Source organism: Cyprinus carpio, chromosome B16 (assembly GCF_018340385.1).
Source record: "Cyprinus carpio isolate SPL01 chromosome B16, ASM1834038v1, whole genome shotgun sequence".
Taxonomy (NCBI): Eukaryota; Metazoa; Chordata; class Actinopteri; order Cypriniformes; family Cyprinidae; genus Cyprinus; species Cyprinus carpio.
Genome location: NC_056612.1, coordinates 8,521,863 through 8,545,771, shown reverse-complemented (window position 1 = coordinate 8,545,771; position 23,909 = coordinate 8,521,863). Strand labels below are relative to the sequence as shown.

Below are 23,909 nucleotides of genomic sequence, written 5' to 3'. Positions count from 1 at the left end.
GTAGACTTGAAAAATGGTGCAACAGTCATTTTGTCTAATTCTAGACAATATTCTTACTAATTCTAGTAAAAAAAAATATTCAAAATGTCTTCAAAATGAAAAAAGCAACATCATTTTGGGTTTGAAATGGCACAAGAATGACAAAATAATGACCCGATTTGTCTCCTGTTTAATAATTCAGCAGCACTAAAGAACACTTTGAACTGTTTCCACCTAGACGCTCCATCTGTGTGTTTCTGGTGTCTGATCATGAAAGCACAAGTCTCACAGTAGATTTTGTTCAACACAAAAGAATGGTCACTACAGAATGTTTTTGTGCTTTTGCTGTTGGCACGTTGGCTGTTGCTTTAGAGTTCACCCGTTGTAACTCACAGATGGTTGGCATAGATTACCGTTAGCCTTTTCTCATGATGCTGTTGGGAGTGTTAACCTGTCATGAGACTGACAACAACATGACACGGTATATAGACAAAATCTGTCACAGTATTCAAAAATACATTTGGAGGGAGTGGGCTTGTAGCTGACTGGCGGATGTCCAGACAGCATTTGTATATTTGCCAACGGGATGCTGAAGGCAGATAGCTGACAAATCAACTGGAAAATCCTCACTTAACTGAGGCGAGTCTCAAAAACAGACTTCGTTTGAGCTTTATTCCCCAAATGTTCATGAGTTTTACAAGCATTCAGGATGTTTATTGCCATAAAATTTGACCAGCCCATAGAGGCTATTGTATGAAGGGCAGATTGACAGTATAAAACAAAATTGGAGAGCATTATTTGTAAGCTATATTCCTAAAGTTTTGCAGCTCTGCCAAAAGTGAATGTAAAGTGGTAGAAGATGCTCTCGGTGGAGTAGAGGGATATATTTAGCAAGTGTTAGAACTATGAGAGGAGGATGTTTAGAGTTTAAATCTAATCTAGAGCATCAGTTTAAAGGCTTTCACTGTGGCTTGGGTTTGACAAGATCCATTTAGACTGACAGTCAACATCTGGAAAAGTTTGCCAGGATGCCTTTTTCCCTTTACAGTCTGTTATGTAAACCCTTTTTATACATGAATAAACAATTGTGGAACTAAACAAAAAAGAAAGGAAACAAAGCTGAGAAAATATGTTATGAAATATTTATTTTACTATTCATTTGTATGATTTTGCTCTGATTCTGTTTTAGGTGGTGATGCTCAGTGGTCACCTGGACAGCTGGGACGTGGGCCAGGGTGCTATGGATGATGGAGGTGGGGTCGCCATTTCCTGGGAAGCACTTTCTTTGATCAGAGACTTAGGTGAGACCTGTGAAGATGGTAACATTTTGAGAACACCTCTTTCTGTCACATGACTAAATATTCAGTTATATACAGCTGCCAGTGACTGAGATGTACACATGAGAGAAGTTATAGGGCCATTCAACCCAATCTCAGAAGCTTTCCAGGCTAAATTGTTTGATTAAGTTATTTTTTTTTCTGAAAAAAGACAAACATAAATAGTGATTAAAGCCAAAATATTAAATGTCATGGATGAATATTTGCTGAGTTATCCACTAATTTGTCAAAATGACAATGCTCACTTGAGAGTTCAGCCAAATTACAGGGGGAGGCCAGGGTGTTAAACGAATTTAGGGGGGTGGAAGCATAATTTTGTTAAATTTTAGAATGATTTTGTATGTTTTTTTAGTGAGATTGTGTTGTTTTTTGGTATAATTTTTTGATTTTGTGTATATTTTTTCAGTTCAAAAATGGGATCTCAATGCATCTCCACGTGCAAATTGTTGAATTTGACCCATTTTCAATGGTCAAAAACCAAATGTGTGTCACTGTGCAATGCATACAGCTGGCTTTCTTCTTTATTTCTGTATTTGTCCATGTCTTTCACCAGACCCTCTGGCTGTGTTGACAGAATTTCTAAACGATAGATAAACCTTATAAATATCTAAAATATATATTATGTGCTGTGAATTAATTGCCACTGTATATTACTTTTCTAAAATTAGCCATGAAGAATTCAATGAAAAGGCATGTGTTTATAACTCATTATATTACTTTTATTTACTATTTTTAAATAATTGTAAAAGATAAGTGTTTGGAAGATGTTTTAGTTCAGACTGTATGCTTATTATTTTGGTGGACAAGTGGAGTAAGTGTAGAAGCAGTGTAGTGTATTGAGAGTATTCTGTTATTAATGGAGATTATTAAAATTCCTGCTGAGTGTCAATATGCAATGCGGTGTAAGTCTCTTGGCCCCTCTCCTCTCTATTGTTGCTTTATTGCACAGGCAATACCGAGGATTGTGCTCATTTGTATTTAACATCTTTCTCTTGGCAATGGGCGTCCACAAACACTGGCGAAATAAAGCTATAATGGTGCACAATAACCACAGACAATGTGATTCATTTTACTGCTGGTAGAGTAAGCATTCACTGCAAGATTTTAAATGATCAACAACATTCAGTTCGAGTCCTTGGCTCTGTTTCTACTATGTAAGATTTTTTATTTTTGCAACAGTGTGAGCTATTTGCTCAGAATCCATAAATCTACTGGTATTAGCCTCATATTCTGGTATATTACCTTCTCTCGGCTGCATCCTTTTCTTTGCCATTTGACCTGGACACAGTGACCAGTTTTCCTATGTATATCTTGCAATTTAGGAGATGGATGCACATACGGACAGCTCTCCCATCTGGATCATCGAGAAACCCCAACACAATTAAGCCCAAAATATCTCTCACAGATTCCGCTCTGCAGGAAGTACAGACAAGTTATCAAGTGCCCAGTATGCAACTGTCTGGTCAGCCAGGATCATATAGCATTGCCTTCCCAGATATGTCAGCATGCCGTCTCTGATGTGTCAACCTGACCTTACAGATGCACTTTTATTTTAAAAATAAATGTAATCTTCTCCTTTTTTTTTGCTGAAGATCAGATTGATGAAAGCGACTAACCTTGATCTTAGCCAGTGAAGCAATATTATAGTGGCTGTGTTATGAAAATGTATTCTGAAATATTATGTGGTTAGCTCATACTGTCGATTGCTTGGGTCCCCAGGGCTGCGTCCCAAAAGAACACTGAGGACAGTGATGTGGTCCGCAGAGGAGCCAGGCGGGGTGGGAGCTGCTCAGTACTTCCAACAGCACAAAGTACACTTCCCTATCATTCTAACACTGTTATGTTCTGTTGGATGATTTAGAACAAGGGTGTCAAATATTTAAAGATTTAATTATGTTAATTAAGTTCATTTATTATATTGGAATAAATATTTTTATTGTTCTATTTTCACATACAGTGGGACAGGTAGGCTACAATCTTTAATTTGTTGTGTTGCAAGTAGCTCACAACTTACAGCTTTAACACCGTTAATTTAATTACATGTGAAGATAAGTAATAAGTAATAAATTAGTTAATTTATTCCATGTTTCCACTAAATAACTGTTAATAAAGTAATTGCATTTGATGCATTAATATTAATTGGATTTATTTGTTTTAAATTAGTTTTACAATTTATTTTCCTTTTTAATCCTTTTTAAAGTTTGTTAATGTTTGGTTTCAGATGGATTGTCACTGGTTAGTTAGTCAGTTAGTTAGTTAAGCCACGAGCAGTAATTCGTTTATTATTATTATTTTTTCTTCAGTGTTCAGTTCGCCAGTGTTGTTGTTTGGAAGTATTCACTAATTGCTAAATTATTGTCTGTCAGTGATTTTTTTTTTTCTCTCATCTGATTAATTTGTTCATAAAGGCATTAAAAATGCTATCATGCATACACTGATCTGAATACACCTCTTCTATGAATAGCGTGTTTTTCATTTTGGAATTAAATTCACCTTGATATTTTTTTTTTCTGATATTTAAGTAAAAAATGTCAGGGTGACACAACTGTCCTGAAATCATAATGTGGAAAAAAGCCTCATTAAAGCAATGAATATCTTGAAAAGAAAACCTTATTAAGTAGTTTGGCATAATCTCTTATTATTATCATTATTATTATTATCATTATTATAAAAACTTTAAGCCAACACGCAGAAACATGCAGGGAAAAATTATCATAGAGAGGACCCCTGTGGATCCTTATGACAATGTGTCAAGGTCAATAAGTCTTTGAAAGAATAAAATAATTTGACCTTTTCTATGACAAGTTGAGGTTATTTCAGGCTATAAAATGCCATGTGATGCAACTGAAAAATCTAATGATGTGAATTAAAGGTAACACTTTAGTATAGGGACCAATTCTCACTAGTTGCTTATAAGCATGCCTATTATTAACATATTGGCTGTTTATTAGTACTTTTAAAGCACATATTCTGTATGACCATATTTTACATTCCTAATCCTACCCAATACCTAAACTTAACAACTACCTTACTACCTATTAATAAGTAGCAAATTAGCAGTTTATTGAGGCAAAAATCAGTTAATTGCTTGTTAATAGCGAGATTTGGACCTTAAAATAAAGTGTGACCGAAATTTTTAATGAAATTAAATGATTTATATAATTTGTTTATTTACACCTCATGATATTTTATAGTCATTATATTAAAACTTTTCTTGCAAAAAAAAAGCTTTTTTGAAAGATGTTTTTCTATAATTTATCATGGACACTCGCTTTGTACTGCATATGTAATCTAAAGTGAATGCGGTTAGTGAATTCCATATATGTTTACCCTAATATTAGTTATTAGTTATTAGTCCAACACAGCTTGTGACCTTTTAGGAGTTTGATACCCTTGTTCTAGAATGTGCCACAGCTCATCTGAGTTGTCTGTACTAACAATCTATGGAATGTTTTATGTATTTTGAAAACTGTTTGCAAATGTTGTTATATCAGTTAAGCACAGAATGTTTCAGAAAATTAATGTAGACTTTGTAAGTAAGCACATTTTGCTCTGTTCGTTATACAAGTGCTCTTTTGTCCTTGAGCATTTTTGAGATCTTTCATCAAAGAATTGGATGGATTTTCTCTTTTATCCTGAAAGCACACAGTACCCTCACAATTAGATCTGTTTAGAATTATTTAAATGGATTATTTTACTGTCTTGGGTAACGACATCTGACAAAAAGGTTTTACCAGGTTTGTGTGGTTTCTGTTTTAATGGTGAAAGTACTCTCAGACTTGATCCTAATTTTAGCAAGAGGAGCAAATTGGCTGAAATTTCCCATACAAACCCAAGTGCTGTGGCACCCATCCATCTAGCTTTTATTTCTGTCAATAATGTTTTACTTGGCCTCTTCTGGTTTTGGACCGAAGAGTGCAATAAACCGTATTTGTCAGGTCTGTGTGCTGTAAAGTGATACTTTATGGTATGGAATAATTTAGCCAGCAGTTGGACTTGAATCTCCATTGTATCTGCACAGTGCCATGGGATTTCGTTTTCACTTTATGTGGTTGGAGTCTGATCAAAGAGTGGTGGTTTCAGGCCAAGCAGAATTCAAATGCTGTGTTTTGGCCACTGACCCAACTTTTTACTGTATTGCATCCAATTATGTGGATAGTTGGTAGGTCTTTGTATGACTTGGGCTGGCAATTCACAGTTGAGAATGAAACCAACCATCATTAAAAAAAGATATAAAAATAAAAAAACTGTGGATACAAGAACTCAGATTAACAAAAAAAATTATAATTTATTGCTTTATAATATAATATAATATAATATAATTAGGGCTGTCAGTTGATTAAACTATGGAAAATAAAAGAAGATAATTTGAGAAACATCTCAGTATTTTTGCGGTTCAATATTATTATTATTATTATAACTATTGTTATTATTATTGTTTTAATTAAATGATCCTCTAAATACAAAACTAAATCTGCCAGCAGAGTTGCGGTAAATGTCTTTATGAGTCATTCAGGCTACGTCCACAGGAAGCCAGAGCTTTGGACTATGCACATAAACCTTGCGCACGGTATACAAACGAACATGGAACAATACATTTATTAATATGTGTTAATGTTAGTTAATTAAAAGACAATCGTTCAGTGTTTGTTCATGTTTTTGTTGCTATTACATAATGTAGCGGTGTCTGACTAGGGGCGAGACGTGGGCTGATGACGTCATCTTTTCAGAAAATATACGGATTCACTGTCCACACGAAAACGGAAGGGCTGCATTTTAAAATTTATCCACTCTGGGTTTCAAAAAATGTCGGTTTCACTCCGTGTGGACAAAACACCTATACAATAAAAAATGTATGCGTATACAGCGAAACGCATCTCTGTGTGGACGGGGCCTCATTCATTCATAGAACGGCTGATTCATTCAGGAATGAAGTAAATGGGCTGTTTATGAATGGGCCTTTGAATCATTGATTCACACAATTCGTTCAAAACACGGATTCATTCAAAAACTAAACACCGCTGTGTTGCTCGGGGACGTGCAATTGGACAATTCTGCTGTGGCTTTAAAGGAAGTGTTTAAAAGGCTAATTATGTTCTCTGCAAAATTGAGCAAAAAAAAAAATTATATATATATATATATATATATATATATATATATATATATATATATATAAAAAATATTATGTTTAAAATATAACAAAGTCCCTTTACGGCAAGTCATGTCAATCGGCGGACATCTTTGAAATGCCTCTCAGGCATGCAAGTGCAGCTCCTATCACTTTGAATGGGGAAACATCAAATTCTCCAAAACATTTCACTAAGTTTACGATTAAATTACATATTTGAAGTCACCAATGAAATCTGATGACAACTGTGTCATAAATGTTGTTTACTTTGCTCAAATAGCATTATAAAAAGCTTATTTTTCAGGTTAGATATAACCATCTCAATTTCTTATTTACTGAACTGTTTTATAAAATCACATTTAAACTCATGATATTTGGAACAAACAGCATTCGTGTGATATTGATTATCAGCAGTGTTGGGGGTAATGCATTACAAGTAACGCGAGTTACGTAATCAGATTACTTTTTTCAAGTAACTAGTAAAGTAACGCATTACTTTTTAATTTACAAGAAAATATCTGAGTTACTTTTTCAAAAAAGTAACGCCAGTTACTTTGTATTCCCATTTTTTTGACTGACAAGCCTCCTGTTCCCATATTGGGAGAAATCGGAAGTATGGAGGCGTTGTGTGCGCTGTGTGAACATGATGTTACTGTAGTTCTACCAGAAAGACTCAGGGAGGTGGAGATAAGACTGAAGTATTTATTTACAACAACACAAAAAATATAATTTTGGCGTAGGCCCCATCCGTAGCGTGGATCTGAAGTTTGTAGATACCAGCTAATCCTGCCGAAGACGAAGGCAGGGCGGAGCCTACCCCAAAAGAAAGAAGAATAATGTAATACGCACCAGATGAAGTATTTCTTAGAGGATCCTAGAACATGAACGAAAGAGATAAATTGAGATAATTAGCCAGACATAAAATACAACATCAGATTATAGCTAAAGTATTAGCTTATATGGCAATGAAGATAGACCACAGAGCCTTTGAGAGAGGCCACAATAGGCCGGACAGTGAGAGAGAGAGGCAGGCCACGATAGGCCGGACAGTGAGAGAGAGGCAGGCCACGATAGGCCGGACAGTGAGAGAGAGAGGCAGGCCACGATAGGCCGGACAGTGAGGCAGAGAGACAGGCCACGATAGGCCGGACAGTGAGGCAGATAGGCAGGCCACGATAGGCCGGACAGTGAGGCAGATAGGCAGGCCACGATAGGCCGGACAGTGAGGCAGATAGGCAGGCCACGATAGGCCGGACAGTGAGGCAGAGAGACAGGCCACGATAGGCCGGACAGTGAGGCAGAGAGACAGGCCACGATAGGCCGGACAGTGAGGCAGATAGGCAGGCCACGATAGGCCGGACAGTGAGGCAGAGAGACAGGCCACGATAGGCCGGACAGTGGGAACGGCCCCGGCGGGCCACAGTGGGAACGGCCCCGGCGGGCCACAAAAAGAAAGCCACGAAGGCCGCAGAGAAAAGGCCTAGCTAGCCCGCAGAGAAGGATGTCCAAATTGACCATAGTGAGAAAGCCAAGAGGCCGTAGAATGAAGTGAAATGCTATATGCACAGAGAGGAAGGCCATGTAATTAGACCACGGTGGGAACACCACGAGATGGGTAACAGAGGGGAAGGCTACGAAAGACGGGCCACAAAAAGAAAGAACAAGTTAAGCCACAGTAATCAGAGGTTTTTGGGAGTAATATGAAGAGGAATTGTACCACCACCATTATTTGCATATAGATTACCTTGAGGACAGCTTGATATACCTTAAGATGTTTAGTATTTCAGGTCTAATGTGGAATTCCAATGCGGAGGATGACCATCTTCCCAGTAGCTTCATATCTGATGTTTGTACTCCGAGTTCAACAGCATTCGTGACCAGTGTATAGAAGCGGTGACAGACCGCAGCTTCTAAACGTGACTACATTGAGCTGAACCAGCCCCAGAGACAAAGGCCCCCGATAGGCCGTGAAAGAACGCTACAAGAGGCCGTAGAGAGTATAGCTGCTAAGGCCATGACGGAAGCCTGCGAGAGGCTGTGGAAGAGTAAATGTAATGAATAGGTGTAACACAACCACCACCAGTATTTGCTTAATTTACCTTAAACACACGCATTACATTATGTTGATGGGCAATGTACTTTTCTTTAAGCTATGTGATGTGAAAGCCTTGTGTAGATGACAACGATAGACCATTGTGTGTGAAAAACCATGATAAACTGGACATGGGGAGCATGTGAGAAGTAGTCACCACCAGTAGTTTGCTAAGAGTATTATACTGTACCTTGAGCATTACGTGAATAAAGTCTGATCTTGACGGACATCCAATGAGGAGGATCATGAACATAGCAGCCTGAAGGCAAATTACAGGAATTCTAAACCACCTCACTGAGAAGGTGATTAGGTTAATTGATAAGAGGTAGAATTAGGGTTCTAGCAGACATAAGAGCATATACACAGATACAATTCTTTAGGCTAGACTCCTGCGCACTCTTGATAAAACTCCATCTAACTGCCAGAAACTGCAGAGCAACCTGTCCTCCCCCCACACCCCCCCCCCCACCAAAAAAAAAAATAGAAAATGAGCCAGATCCTCAATTTAAGCAAAGTCGTTGTGACATGTGAAGGCCACAATAGGCCAAACTTCATAACTGTAATGGACACCGTCCCTGATGACCATCATAGCAGAGGTATGCAAAGTGCCTCAGCAGTCTGTGTAAGGTGAAGGCAGCAACAGCCGGGTAAGACCAAAACAAGCCTCGATTATAACTTAAAGTCTGCGTGAAATCAAAATTGACTTTACTAGCACACATGGCTAGTATTGATGTAAATGATCTGTGCAAGTTAATCCGCTGAAAAAGAAAGAAATAATCTTCTTTGTAATCCTTAATCAAAATCTGAACATTTACTTCTGCTGTGGAATTGCATTCCTTTTCTAATGACGGCAGTTTGACGGCATGGGCAGAATATCCTTAAACACACCCCTCCAACCATTAGTTTGCGATAAGTGAAAGACAGATTAGAAGTGCAAACAAAAACCATGCCCTCTATTCAATATTCCGTTTCAGCTGGAAATACGTCACCACACTGAAATAAAGTCAGCAGCGAACCCCCGGTTCACGTGGACTTTAAAGATGAGCCGACTCTTACCTAGAACTCAATTGAAAGATGACCATATACATCAGCTTGATAGAGCCTGCTTCATAATAGCGCCAGTCCAGAGAGTGACCTGCGTAAAGATGAGGTGAGAGCCAAAGTTCTCTGCATCTGCAGCCATGGAATTCCCACAAAGTTTGATGACTCCATATAACCATGGGAACCCGACGAGTGACCCCCATTCCTTTACGAGGCATTCAGAATTATTGTAGATAGATGCAGATGAAACAATGACTGAATAAAGACAAAAGCATATGATTAAGACAAAAAAAACTTAAAGGTGTGCAAAACATAGCCCCTTTTTCAGAAGGAATAATACGAGCAACGATCTTTATCAGTAGGCTAAAAAGATTGTAAGCCTTTAATAACAAGCCTTAAGATGCCTTAAGAAAGAGTTGTTCCGAACATTGAATGTATTAGTTTGATTAACATCTTGATCATGCAGCGCAAGTTTGCTAGATAAACCATCACGCAACACCCAAACGCTTTATCTTAAACGTTTGAGCAAATAACCTTGCAGAGAATAAAATGTATGCCCAACCGCATAAAACAAAAATTATACTTATAAGGTGTAGGCTGATGAAAGCGAGATGCCGAAAAGAGGGACCGTCAGCAGGCCCCAGAGAGATTTCATGCGTGCAGGTTCACGTGAGCGTACAGATGAAATATTTTGTTGATAGAGACCACAAGCAGCGCCGCGCCGACACGACAGCTCGGAAAGCACCGGCGTTGCAATGTCCTCGATTTTTCTGAGGAATTGGGATATTGTAACACTGTTGCTGCGGGTTGCTTTACATGTCCACGAGTTGAAGCGACCCCAATAATGTGCTATTTAGCGCCTGGAATGTGATTTTTTTTTTTTTTCGTCAGGGAAACGCGTTTTCCCTTCTCGAAACGCGATTGGGATAGTTTTGAGTAGCAATTGGCGGTTTTGAAAAACCTGGAAACACTGGAAAGCACTCGGAACTCCGCCAATGTTTCACTTCCTCTGCCGAGGAAACTCCGAAGCCTGTGTATCATCCAACGCTACTAACGACCAAAAACATTCATGACACCAGAGCAAAGCCAACTATCTAATGTGCATCTTGAGAGGAATGTCAAACTCGCAATAGCTTGCAGGAGACGAACTTAACTGCAAGTAACCCAGTGAAAGTCAGGCAATAGCCTAAACGACAGTTTGCGCAAAAATGACAGCGGCGGTATCTGCAAACACAAAATAGGATGTGAGTAATGCGCTTTTATATCCATCGTGTTGAAAGCCGATTGGCTAGACCTTAATTGTAATGTGACGTGACATTTAGTCTTCCTAGTAGAACTTACGCTTACGCTTCCATTTCTAGACTAAATGTGAATGTGCATTAATTCATCCCACTCACAAAAAAACAAAAAATAAAACAGATTTAGTATTCATCAAAATTAATCAAAACAGTGAAATGCAAACTCAGAATATGACGCAAAACACAAATGTATCTATTCCCATTTTATTAACAGTGTCTTTGCTGCTGACCTTTAATGATCCAGTTCAACCATACTAATAATCAAAAAATGACTTTAGATAAACTTACAATTGTGCTTCATTGTTTTTTTTTTTATTGCTGAAGAGTGTTGAACCTTCTTCTCCTGTGTTCTACTGTACAGACGTGAATGTACTTTTCCTTCAGCCTGAGTTTTATTCATTACATTTTTTGGTGTGAAAGGGCTTTTACATTTGCTATAAATAGAACTTCTTATATTAAAAAACAATCAAGCCCTGCTCATATTTAAAAAGTAACGTGAAAGTAACGCAAAAGTAATGTAACACATTACTTTCCATAAAAATAACTAAGTAACGTATTTAGTTACTTTTTTAGGGAGTAACGCAATAGTGTAAGGCATTACTTTTAAAAGTCCCCAACACTGATTATCAGGGGCGCTGTAAAGGGGAGGAGGTTAGGACTATTCCAAGGGCCTGGCGCCCTGGACCTCTATTTTTGTTTACGTGATTTCTACTGAGGGGGAAGTGACGTGATTTCGGTAGGGAGGCCAGAGTGAATATGCTCTTCAGGGGGCCCACAAACAATAGCGGCGCACCTGTCACTTATCAAATGATATAAATATGAGACAAAAACACATACATGGGCATTTTTGCACCAGTATTTTGAATTTTAGGGCATAACTGTCATTTATGGAGTTGTTGCCCTGCATCATATTTGTCAACAGTCAACTGCATGAAATGTAAGATGATGTACGAGTCTGGGGGCAGAGCCGGTGCATTAACTGCGTTAAAATATTTTAATTGTGTTTTTTTTTTTTTATAATTTTTTTTTTTAGTTAATTAGTTAAGTTGACACGTCTAAATATATAATATAATATACAGTAATATAATAGCATTTTTAAGTATATTTCTACTCTTCTCCACTTCTCAAAGGCTAACATCTCGAACTTTGACCTGGTAATGGAGTCTGACCTGGGCACCTTCAGTCCATTGGGACTGCAGTTCACTGGCAGTGACAAAGCTCGGGCAATCATGAAGGAGGTGATGAAACTGTTGGCTTCCATCAATGTCACGTCGCTTGAAGAACATGGAGAGGGAACAGACATTAACATGTGGATGAAGGCTGGGGTTCCAGGTCAGTTTCAACTAGCAGAATTTATTTCAGGATCTTGCCTTGTGATTGATTGCAATTAACAAAGTAAAACTGCACAATCTGTATTAAAAGGACAGTTCACCCAAATTTGAAAATTTACTATTCACTGTCATGTCATTCCAAACCTTCTTTCTTCTGTGAACACAAAATGTACCCTTTGTACCTATTTTATACTATTTATATTTGCTTTTATCATAGTCATTGTTAAGCTAAGAAGCCACTCACTAAGCAAACATGGTTATACACATGTAATGTGTTTTATTTTATACTCTTTTTTTTTTTTTTTGTGCTTTCCTCATTTAAACAGCAATGGACTTCAGCAGTCTAATGACTAAAAGAACTGCATTAATTGTTTGAGTTCAGCCAATGGTCTGTGAAATTGGCTCTGAAAATCTTGGGAAACTTGGCAGAAGTGAAGAGCACTCACATGGTTAGCCCCCAGGAGCAGATTCGGACAGGTGCAATGTAGTGTATCATTTAATATTTTCACACTCAGAAAACTGGCAGAGTTTGCTTTTTATGACTATTGATGATTTCTATTGCTATTAAGATAACAAACCGTGACCAGTATCTTCAATATTTCTGTTTGTAGCATCAGAGTGTCTTCTCTGCAGTTTTCTGGTGTAACAGTTACAGTGGGATTCCTGAAGTCCTGAAGATACTTCCACTTTGCACTTTTCAAAGTTAATACGTTTTTCAATTATTTTCTTTTTGATTTGTCTTTAGCATAAAAAAAGTAAAAAGTTGAACAGTAAAAAATGAACATGATTTAACAATTCACTTCATCGAGCATGTTCCAAAGAGCATCTTTTTCTGGCAAGAATATCTGAACTTTTGTACCTTGCCTGGTCTGTGTCACAGATCTGCTTACATTTGATTTAGTGACCTAGAAATATAAATATTTGGTGTTCATTTTATGTCATAACTTTTCTTTTTTCTTGCTTCACAATGTGATTTCAGACTCTGCGACCCCACTGTATAAGCAGTCATTAGCTCTTGTGAAAAGTCACGCATGGCAGCTATACTGCCTTCTCCCATCATCATATTAAATTACTTGAGCATTAGAATGGATAAATCTCATTAATGTCAGTAGTCACCAGTCTGATTGCTTTAACCACAAATGAACTGCGGCACACAAGAGGATCGGTTGTTCCCTCGCTGCACTGCACACAGTGTTATCAGATGAATTGACTATGACATACACTGCAGGAAAAAATTAATGCAGCAGGAGGAATGTAGAAATGTATGGCGAAATTCAGCTGAAGTTTAAAGCCAACACGTTAAACAAATGAATCACTCACACAGCTGTCTAAACAGCCACAGCAACACAGAGCAACTTGAGCTGCTTTCTGTTTTCCAACAACAGAAGATTTTTTGCTGCATTTGATGTGTAATCACAAGTTGCCCCTTGATAAAGCTGCAAATTCAAACATGAAATCTTGGCATCGCTTTTCAGCAGCTTCTCTCAAGTTTAATGTAAGCTAAGATGGTTTCTGTTACAGTCATGGTAGCTTACCAACTCAAAAGCGGAGCTTGATACGGTTTGTATTTGCTGTTGGATATTGTAGAATGTACCACAAATGTGTTGTAGTATTATAGGTATTTATCTGGTATAGTGTTAACGGTGCAGTCAGTAATAATCCAAAAATCAAAAGCAGAATAAGAGTTTGATAAATTACCTTTCTTTCTTAAGCTCAGCTAAACTGCATTTATGTGATCAAAAATATCATTGCAATTAATACAACTGGATAATAATATAAAATAACTATTATTAACTATTATTAATAGTTATAACTATTATTAACTATTATAACTACTATATTACTGTCTTCCGTATATTGTGCTGCTTAATATTTTTGCAGAAACTGTAAAATGTTTCTTTTCAGGATTATTTGATGAAAAAAAAAAAAAACGCCATTTACTTGAAATATAGTATAATATAGAGTCAATTTTGATCAATTTATTGCATTTAATGCATTCTTTAATGCATTCTTGAAAAACAAGTATTAATTTTATTTTAAAATATCTGACCCCAAACTAGTATGGCCAGATAGATAGATAGATAGATAGATAGATAGATAGATAGATAGATAGATAGATAGATAGATAGATAGATAGATAGATAGATAGAATTAATTTTGTTACAAGATAAGAGTCTAATGATATATAGATAGATAGTAAGCGCCGTACTGATAGTTGCGCTTACATTGGAGGTTTGTTGGAACGTAGCCTCAACCCTGTGCAGTTTTTTCAGTTCACTGCACCGTACACCTCACACTATTGATTCTAGGACAGAGAATAAGCAATGCTTCACCAAGCACCCTTCTAAGGTCAAACAAAACTCTGTCCCTGAATTTCCAGGGGAATAAAGAATCTTGTGGCTGGTGCCTGTTCACATATGGGATCAGGACAGAAATAGATGGCAGGCAAACAGGCTTTAACTGCAACCACATGCATTCTGGATTCTATTGCTCCTCTAAACACAGAGAATGAGGCCTGCAGTGGGATATAGAAAACGTTTTTGTCGATGTTTATGTCACACTGATCCTAAAATGATTTTGTATGAGTGATGCTGTGTTAATGAGTCACTGCCATGGTCAGCTTGTCATCAGCGTCACTTGGATCAAGGCCTAGGAATATGAAAACCCATACAGAGTTTAAAACTAAACAAAAAGAATAGCTTGCAGTCGTTTTGTAATGGCCCTAAAATGAATGGTAATTTACACACCATGTCATTCGAAACTCATACGACTTCCTTTTTCAGTGAAATGCAAGAAGCAAAATTCTGAAGACTTTTTTTTTCATGCTGTTACTATGAAAGTGGCCTGGAGCTTTCAAGTTTTAAATACGACACAAAAACACCATAAATGAATCATAAAATTGTTCGATGTCGTTCCTGTTATATTCCCAGTGTTCTAGAGCCATACGATAGCTGTGCGTGAGAAACTGAATGAAATTGATAATATTCCCCATCCAGTCAGACGCTATGACGCATTACATTTGTAACTGTGAACCAGATGCATCTTAAAACTGAACAAATCATTCAGATCTAATTCAAAATAATTATTTGTTCAGATATTTGACAGTCTGTATTTTCCAGAAAATAAGCTGCACTTTATGCATTTTTAAGTGTCGAAAAGGAAAAAAAACAAATAAGTCACATCAGTCAGTAAGTCACGTTATATTATTACATTCAGATTAATGTTAAAATACCAGTTTACATACATTATAAATACTATAAATACTGTATCGCCTCACTCCACAACAAAACCTTTAAATTTAACAACATTCAGAAAAGAACAGGAATAAAAAATAAAAGTATAAAACAAAAATAAATTATTTTGGAATTTATATTAAATGGCAAGCCCAAACTAATTTATTTAAAGTGAAATGAAACTGCCGATGCACTGTACAAATCTAAATGTTGACGTTATTGTCATTATATAAGTCACTTTAGTTTTTAAATTGCAGCACAGTTCATGATAAAAATGGCACTTATGTACCGGAAAATATGGTAACTACATAAAGTAGCTAGGAATTTAAGCTTTTCAGAAAACCATGTCTGTTTGTTATGCAAGCCCATTTTCACCAGAGAAAAATACATAAATAATAAAAACTATTTTATCTCACAATTCTGACTTTACACTTTACAGTCTATGTCTCATAGTAAAGCCAGAGCTGTGAGATATAGTCAAAATTACCTTTTTTATTTATTTACTTTTGTTAATTCTGTGGTGAAAAGAAGAATTGTAAACTGAGAAGTTGTAATCTCAGAATTCGTCGCAATTACCTGTTTTATTTTTTATTCCAGAAACAAGCTTCCATAATTTGTTTCTTATAAAGTGCTATTATATGGCTTCAGAACATTTGAAGTATTCATAATTTTTATATAGCTGCATTGAAAAGAATGTGTGTTTGGAATATGTGGGTGAGTAAATGACGATGAAATTTTTATTTTTGAGGGAACTATTTTAAAGAGCAGACGTAAGCCAGACTATTTAATATTCTAAGGCAGAAGGACAATTTTCACACGTAAGAAACACAGAATCACACCATTTCAGTTCTGTTCATTATGTATCTTTTTTTCTCAGGCGCCAGCCTGCACACTGCAGACCAGAGGTACTTCTGGTTCTACCATAGTGACGGTGACACAATGAGCGTCCAAAACCCAGAGGAGATGAACCTGTGTTCTGCTGTTTGGGCCGTGGTGGCCTATGTGGTCGCTGACCTGGAGGAAATGCTCCCCAGATAGTGAGTCACTCACAAACGACTGAACAAACCCCTGTCCATCAGCTTATAGCAGTCGGTCGAGCACACCATTACCTTGAGAATTCTTTATTTTTTGTGATTTGACTTCATCATAACCTCAGGTACACTCCTGATCACTCCACTGTCATGTAATATATACTGCTACTTTAATACTTGTGTCATTTTCTTTTTTAATTTTCTATTGTGTAATTTAGTTTTTTAATGTGAAATTGTCATTTCTATTCATAATTTATACACTGATTTGCCAGTTCTATAAAAATAAGTGCTTTATAATGTATGTTAAAATGACATTAAAACAACAACAACAAAAATCTATGAATAAAGATCCAGCATCTGTGGCTAAAATGAGCTTGGGAAGTCTTGGTTTCACAATTTCATGTAAAAAGTGTGATGCTATTATGATGTCATTTTCCACACACTGAATATGTCATCAGAACATCTGACTTCCCCTTGGAAACTAAGCCTAGTTCTCCTTTCCTAAAAAAAAAAAAAAAAGTAATGGATATGCTACTGTTTAGTCATACTTCCACTCTTTTTTTCATAGAAGTTGTTATTAAAGGGTTAGATGAAAATCATCCTCCTGAGAGATTTCTTTCCCTCCATTGAACTTTAACACTTCATAAATCCAAATGAATTAGCAGTTTAAAGCAGTTTAGTCCAAGTCTACTGAAGAGACACAATAGCTTTATATGCTGAACAGATTTAATTCAGGCTTTTATTCATACATAAACACTGATCAGCGCACACAGTGTACACTACATAGAGTACATCAAATGTGGTAAACATGTTGTTTTTTGAGCTTCGGCTTATGTGTGTTGATTGATGTGTGAGTAGAAGTATAAATTAAATCTATGGTATAAAGTGACTGTGTTTCTTAAGAAGACAATTAAGCAGCACAGATGATATGGAATCATTTTATGATGTCTTTATGAACTCTCTGAAGCTTACAAATTTTAGTTGCATGAACTTTCAATGGAGGGACAGAAATCTCTCAGGTTTCCTTTTTTTGTGTGTTTCGAAGGTGAACAAAAGTTTAATTGGTTTGGAATGACATGAGGGTGAGAGTTAAATTGTAAATTAAATGTACAACATCCTACTGCTTGAGCTACAAGCAACAATTCTCATGTTGGCTTGTTTTTCATCACTTAAACTGAAAACAAAACACAAAAAAACTATTTAATAGTGATTAACTGGTTTCAAAAAGTCTCAGACCTTTCTTTGTGAGTTGGTTTTCAACTTTTTAGACAACATGGCTAATTTATGGTTGAAATGTAAAATTTATGCTTGATAAATAAAACATAATGCACAAAAATCATCTAGATGGATTTGTTCTTTATTCCTGTATTTATATTGAAAGTGTACCTGTGTGTTACTGGATTACTGTACGTGCGTGTGCCCATGTGAGCTGCACTTAATGTCTGGTTTTCAATTACATCAAACAAGTAAGTACTTGTTTCTATGACAACTTGGATTGAGAGGACATATGAACATTATGCAAGAAAATCGGCCCCAGTCTTTGGTTTTCCCACAGGTTTCTACTCGCCATGAATAAATCTGAATCATACAAGCATCTTGAATGCACATGTTTCACAAAGAGAAATGTCACAGACTTGGGAGGTTACTGTATGTGCCAGTTTCCTGGGATCTGTGCATTTTTTTTCTTTTTGCAACTATTACATGCTCTTTTTTTTCTTGACACAGAAGATTTTATAGAGAAAATTACCCAGATAAGTTTGGTTAACAGGCTAATCGGTCAGTTTCCTGAAGAAGTTTCTCTGCTTTGATCGGATAACAAAAGTTTATAGGCTTTGACCCAAGGCTGCTTTTACATTGCCTTGGGCCTCAGATTAGAGACCATATCATAAAAGCATTCTCCTGGGATTTCAGAGACTTGACTTCATCAAAAGCTGCCAAGACTTATTCTCTGGCCTAGATGCAATATATTGACAAGATCCAGCCACAACATTTCTTAAAGCAATATTCTGGGTTCAGTACAAGTTCAGTCAACAATATTTGTTATATTACAGTATATTGATTTGAAATTATTTTGACTTGTCCCACATTTTCAAAATCAGGGCTACTATGAGGCACTTACAAATGTGAACAGTCCCCATTTACTTTTGTTAAGAAAATCATAAAGAAAAAAGATGGTGATTTTAGTTGAAAAAAAAAAAAATATATATATATATATATATATATATATATATATTTTTTTTTTTTATTATTATTTTTTTGGGTAAAAATACACCGTTTTCTGCCCTCATCGACATCACAATGTTGACCAATAAACCCTAAAACAGCTGTAAAAAAAAAAAAAATTTAATAAACAGCTTTACAACCCCAAAAGTACACACATTTTAACAGAAGAATTGCTTTTAGAATTGATTTTAAAGAATTACAAGCTTCTCATTTCTGTGGTCAAATACTCAAAAATTTACTTCCATTGTAAGTGCCTCATTATTACTTCCATTTTTTTAAGAAAAGGAGAATTGATTCGAAATAATTTATGTATTTTTTTAACGTTGTAACATTATGCCACAAATGAGCTTAAAGGGACAGTTCACATTTACTCATCCTCATGTTGTTCCAAACCTATAAGACTTTTGTTAATCTTTGGAACACAAATTAAGATATTTTTAATATTCTCTCATAATTTTTGTCCATTCATTGAAGCCTATGCAATCAACATTTCACAGAATTTCACAGAAGTTCAAACTTTAATGTTTGATGTGAGAGAACCATTGAGGAATGTTCTCATGCAGTATCCAAGCACTCTTGAGATTCTGGATGTACTCCCTGTATGTGCTTTGATATATTTACATATGAAATTAAATCGGTTTATCATGTGTCTGTTCTGAAGACTTGGATTAAACTCCTTGATTCATATGGATTGCTTTAACGATGTATTTTTGAAGTGTGAGAAGGTTGCTTGTTAAAAAAATCTTCATATATGTTACAAAATTGAAAGTCTTATACTGTAGGCTTGCACATACATAAATGCTGACAGAATTTAAATTTTTGTGTTCTCCTTTTAACTTTTACCGAACCTGGAACATCGCTTTAAACTTTCTTCTGGAGAATGTTCATTTTTTTTAGTGTAGTCAGGATTGGATTTGAGCTGATGCATTTGAGTTACAAAGTGCAGACCATGGGTGTGGTGGTAAAAGTCACAGAATCGCACCTTTGCAGCTGTATTCCAGCCTATGTGTAGGAGAGAATTGCTTTGAGTAGAAAACAGCTGGAAGCTTTTAACCGCATTTGTGTATATTATTGGAAATGATGTCAGGATTTGTGAGGGCACCACTCGGCCTATGAAAACAAAACTTAGAGCTCATTCTAGACACAGGAGGCACAATCCGTTAACTTTCCCAGAGATCATGGATACAGAAGTGTGTGTAAGTGAGGTTTGGAGTTGTTTGGAATGCTAGACTTGGCTTTGGTCTTAAAAGCATGCCTGGGATGGATGCATATGGAAGCGGTCAGTAATTTAATTACAGGTCGAGGAAGCACAGATCGCGGAAAGTAAAAACATTCATTGTGACGTGGTTACTGTTGATCATACTAAACCCATTTTATATGCCTTAAAAGTTTCATCTGCTTACTAACAGACTTCCATATAGGGCCACTGAGTTTAATGAGGTTACACTGAGATTGTTGGTGTAATGAGGTGGAAAATCATGTGAGTGGGAAAGGCCACTATTTCCTCCATTTACCTACATTGAAGACAGCCCACCAGTAAACACAACACAAACCAATTTAAAGTTCCACAGAGTCACTTTCTTTGCATAGGGTTATGGAGCGTGATGCCCATCCATCATGCTTTATTTATAGAATCAACTCGCCTCTTTCCACCAAGTTGCGCGTTAGGACATCTTTATTCAAGCACACAAATATGTCAGAGTTATAGAGGAGACCTAAAAAAAAGTCAAGGTGGTTGAGGAGCAGCAGGTGAAGGCTTTTAAAATAATGTTCTTAAAAGAAAACAGCAACATTTCTGACATAATGCTGATTACCGCAAGAAAAAAAAGAATTTCTTAAAATAAAAAATGTGAAGCTAAAAGATTTATCGTGGCCACAAATTAAGAATTTATTCCCTTGTTTTATTAATTTGTTCTCTCGTTTTGCATAAATCTTGACTGCAAATTAAGAATTTGTTCCTTTGACTCATACATTCATTCTTTTGTTTTATAAAATAATAGCCACATTGTACTAATTTATTCTGATTTCATTAAAACAAGGGAACAAAGTTGTACAAGTGGCTCAAATTTACTAAAATACGGGAATTAATTCTTAATTAATGGCCACAATTTATTTACAATGAAGGAACAAACTAATAATTAGTGGGAATGAATTCTTAATTCATGGCCGTGTCATATGTAGGGCTCTGTCTTTTTTAGATTTCAGGTGTTTCGTTGAATATAACTTCACACTGAAAAAGTTAGTAAGCACTTATTTTATTCTAAAATCTAACTACCTTTGAAACAGTGAGTATTTGCAATCTAAAGTTTAGATGTTTACGAATTGGCCCCATTCCCTTACACTTGTAAGTGCCTCAAATTTTTGCTTTTTGCTTATGAAGGAAGGAGGAAAAACTTTCACTAATTTGTGGTAATCACCAATAATGGCCATACAAATGGAGCTTAACACCTCCAACCAAGATTTATGGATAAAAGCTGACTAAAAATAATCCAAATATATTTATAAGACATTCACTGTTGCACTTTAGATTATATATATATATATATATATTGGTTAGTCTGTGAGATTTTTATTTGGTTCATGTGTTTGATTCCCTACAGGAAATAAAGTCACCGCAAGACTGCTTTACTGTCATTAATTCAGATAGTTGATGGGTGGCTTTTGGAACGAAGCATCTCTGTGGGGCTGGATGCCTTCAGGCCAAATGTAGATCTCTGTTACTCAGCAAACTGAAACCGGAGAGCCTCTCCTGAAGCTGCCAGCTTTTGATAATGCTGTCAATGTGAATATAAACACGTTATTGCAGGTGTAAGAGACACGTTATGGAAAGCCTTGTTGTGGGTCTTGGTACACTACATTAGTGATCATGTCAGGGGAGCAGATAAACAAAAGTAACACTTTAGTGTATAGGGACTAGGGGTGTCGCGGTATTGACAGTAACCGTGATATTAAAAGTAACAATTATCGATATCGTGTTAATTTAGTGTGTGACGATATACCGGTATTAGCGATAACCGCAATATTTAAAATTGACAGTTCTCTTATGATAACACCACATGTAAATACTCCAGCACCAGTACCTGGTTGAGCTCCTGGTTAACGCTGACACCTGTCACACAAGAAGAAGAGCAGCACTGCAACTATTCCGAGGAGAGCTGTGTTCGGCAGAGTAAGTTGCCATTATTTTACTAGTCATAGAATGGGAAACATTATATTGTTAACAGCAGTTTTCTGTGTTCATATATTTAAGTAAAGTGTGATTATTTTAATAAGTACCACATTTTCTTTACTCGTCTTATTTTTGTTTTTGCAATCAATACGGCCTGTGCGTAGCAACACTTTATTTCTTTGTTCAAATCTATTAACAGTTACACGATTAAAACTGATCTTGAAAAACTGAGCGACACATTGCTACATTAAACTCTGTAAAATGTTAAGTTGGTCGCAGTACCATACACTTAATGCCTCATCTGTAGTCATTCTTCAGTAAGGTTCATTAGTTAACATTAATTACATTAGTTAACATATAAATAATAGTGAACAATATTTCCACAGCATTTATTAATCTTAGTTCGTTAATTTCAGCATTTACTTATGCATTATTAAAATCACAAGTTGTGTTTGTAAACATTAATGCACTGTGAACTAACATGAACATTGAATGACCATTTTTATTAACATTAACAAAGATTAATAAATTGTGTAATGTATTGTTCATTCACGTTAGTTAATACATTAATGTTAACAAATGACATCTTACTTGTAAAGTGTTACCATTAATATTTGTTCATCATACTGTTGAACTTGACAGTATTTTCTCTTTTGTTAGTTCATAGGAGCTACAAAGAAGATGGTGAAAGCCAGTCTTGTGCCCTGCGTTTATCAGTATCCTTATGTTCGTTGGGTGAAAAAGAAAAACTTAATAAACAAAGTAAAAATAATTTGACTGTGTCAATCAATAACTGCAAACCAGTGTCACATTATTTAGCCCCTACTTAATGGCAGTGTATTTAGGATAAATTTGCAAACATGTTACTCCTTCAGTTTTTTTTTTTTTTTACTGTTCATTTTGAACAATTAAAACAATTATGTTAAAAACTGTAAACATGCTGAAATGGCAGATCCATTAAAAAATGAATTATATAACCTTCTAAGGTTGATAATGAACACTTTCTGAAGGTAAAGCAAACTTTTCTTAAAAAACAAAACAAAACAAAATGTAGCCTTTTAATGAAAAGTGGTGTAAAATGTACAGACCATTGAAGGTTTTATCTTCTTATATAGATAAAATGTTTTATATTTACAAACAAAACCAGACAAGTCATGTCCCTGGGGGATGAAGAGAGGATATTCCAAATACAAGTGTGTATTCCATTCACTAAAGCAGCTAAATGAATATTTCATGCAGTACATCTCAGACAGGATTAATCTCTTATGTATCCAATTTGAGCGATCTATGACTAATTTCCAAGTTAGCTCAACCCATTTGGTAACATATTGTGAACATATTTCAATGGGAAGGCACTAAATGTAAGATTTATCAAATGTTTTTGTGTCGTCAGGGTAACTGAAATCCGGCAGATTTATAATTTTATTTCCCTGTGAGGTTTGTTGTAGCTGGAGGATATGTTCAGTTGTGGCTGCCAGTGCAACTCAGCTAGTTCGTCTCATTTTTGGGTTTTCATCTGATTTCCAATCTTTCATTGAGTTCATTTTCAAGTACATTTGGCATGTAATAGTTTTTCGCCAATCTGCTTTGGATAAACAGTTCCCTTTAGTCTTCAATCGTTATTCTCGTTATGTGCTTTCTGAATAAAATATAAACACTTAAAGAAGTAAAAATATAATTGAACTGCTTGAGAAACCACTGAGTGGCTTAATTGGATGGTTTTCTCTCTTTCTGCTCCAATAACTTTGCTGTGTGGATGTGTGACTGCTCTTTAGATGAGTTTTCCACAGCCTCGTCTTTTCACATGGCCACAGCAATCCAGTCTTTTCAATAAAATGTGCAACAGGTGCTACAGATCAAAATCCTTGAATTCCTAGGATTCTATGAAGCTTAAGCAGAGAACATGGCCAGTTTTGTTGTCTATTCAGTATGAAATGAAAAGCTGAAAGCGTGTCCCTTAGAAAGACGTATCAAATCCTCTTTGGTCCTTTAATAAAACTGAGCCTTTAACATCAATGATAGTCTAAATGCAGCTTATGGCCTGGTG

At 36.1% G+C, this 23,909-nt stretch overlaps 1 protein-coding gene across 2 annotated transcripts in view; it reads left to right on the top strand.

Annotated features, from left to right (window-relative positions):
• LOC109090796 (carboxypeptidase Q-like) overlaps window positions 1-17,809 on the top strand; it is a 45,438-nt gene extending 27,629 nt beyond the window's left edge. For both annotated transcript variants that reach the window (XM_042740517.1, XM_042740516.1), the window contains exons 5-8: window positions 1,169-1,280; window positions 3,036-3,127; window positions 12,006-12,207; window positions 16,317-17,809. In XM_042740517.1, coding sequence (XP_042596451.1) covers window positions 1,169-1,280; window positions 3,036-3,127; window positions 12,006-12,207; window positions 16,317-16,477 — 567 coding nt within the window. In that variant the 3' untranslated portion in view covers window positions 16,478-17,809. The remainder of the gene's footprint in view (window positions 1-1,168; window positions 1,281-3,035; window positions 3,128-12,005; window positions 12,208-16,316) is intronic.
• Window positions 17,810-23,909: the final 6,100 nt, after the last annotated feature.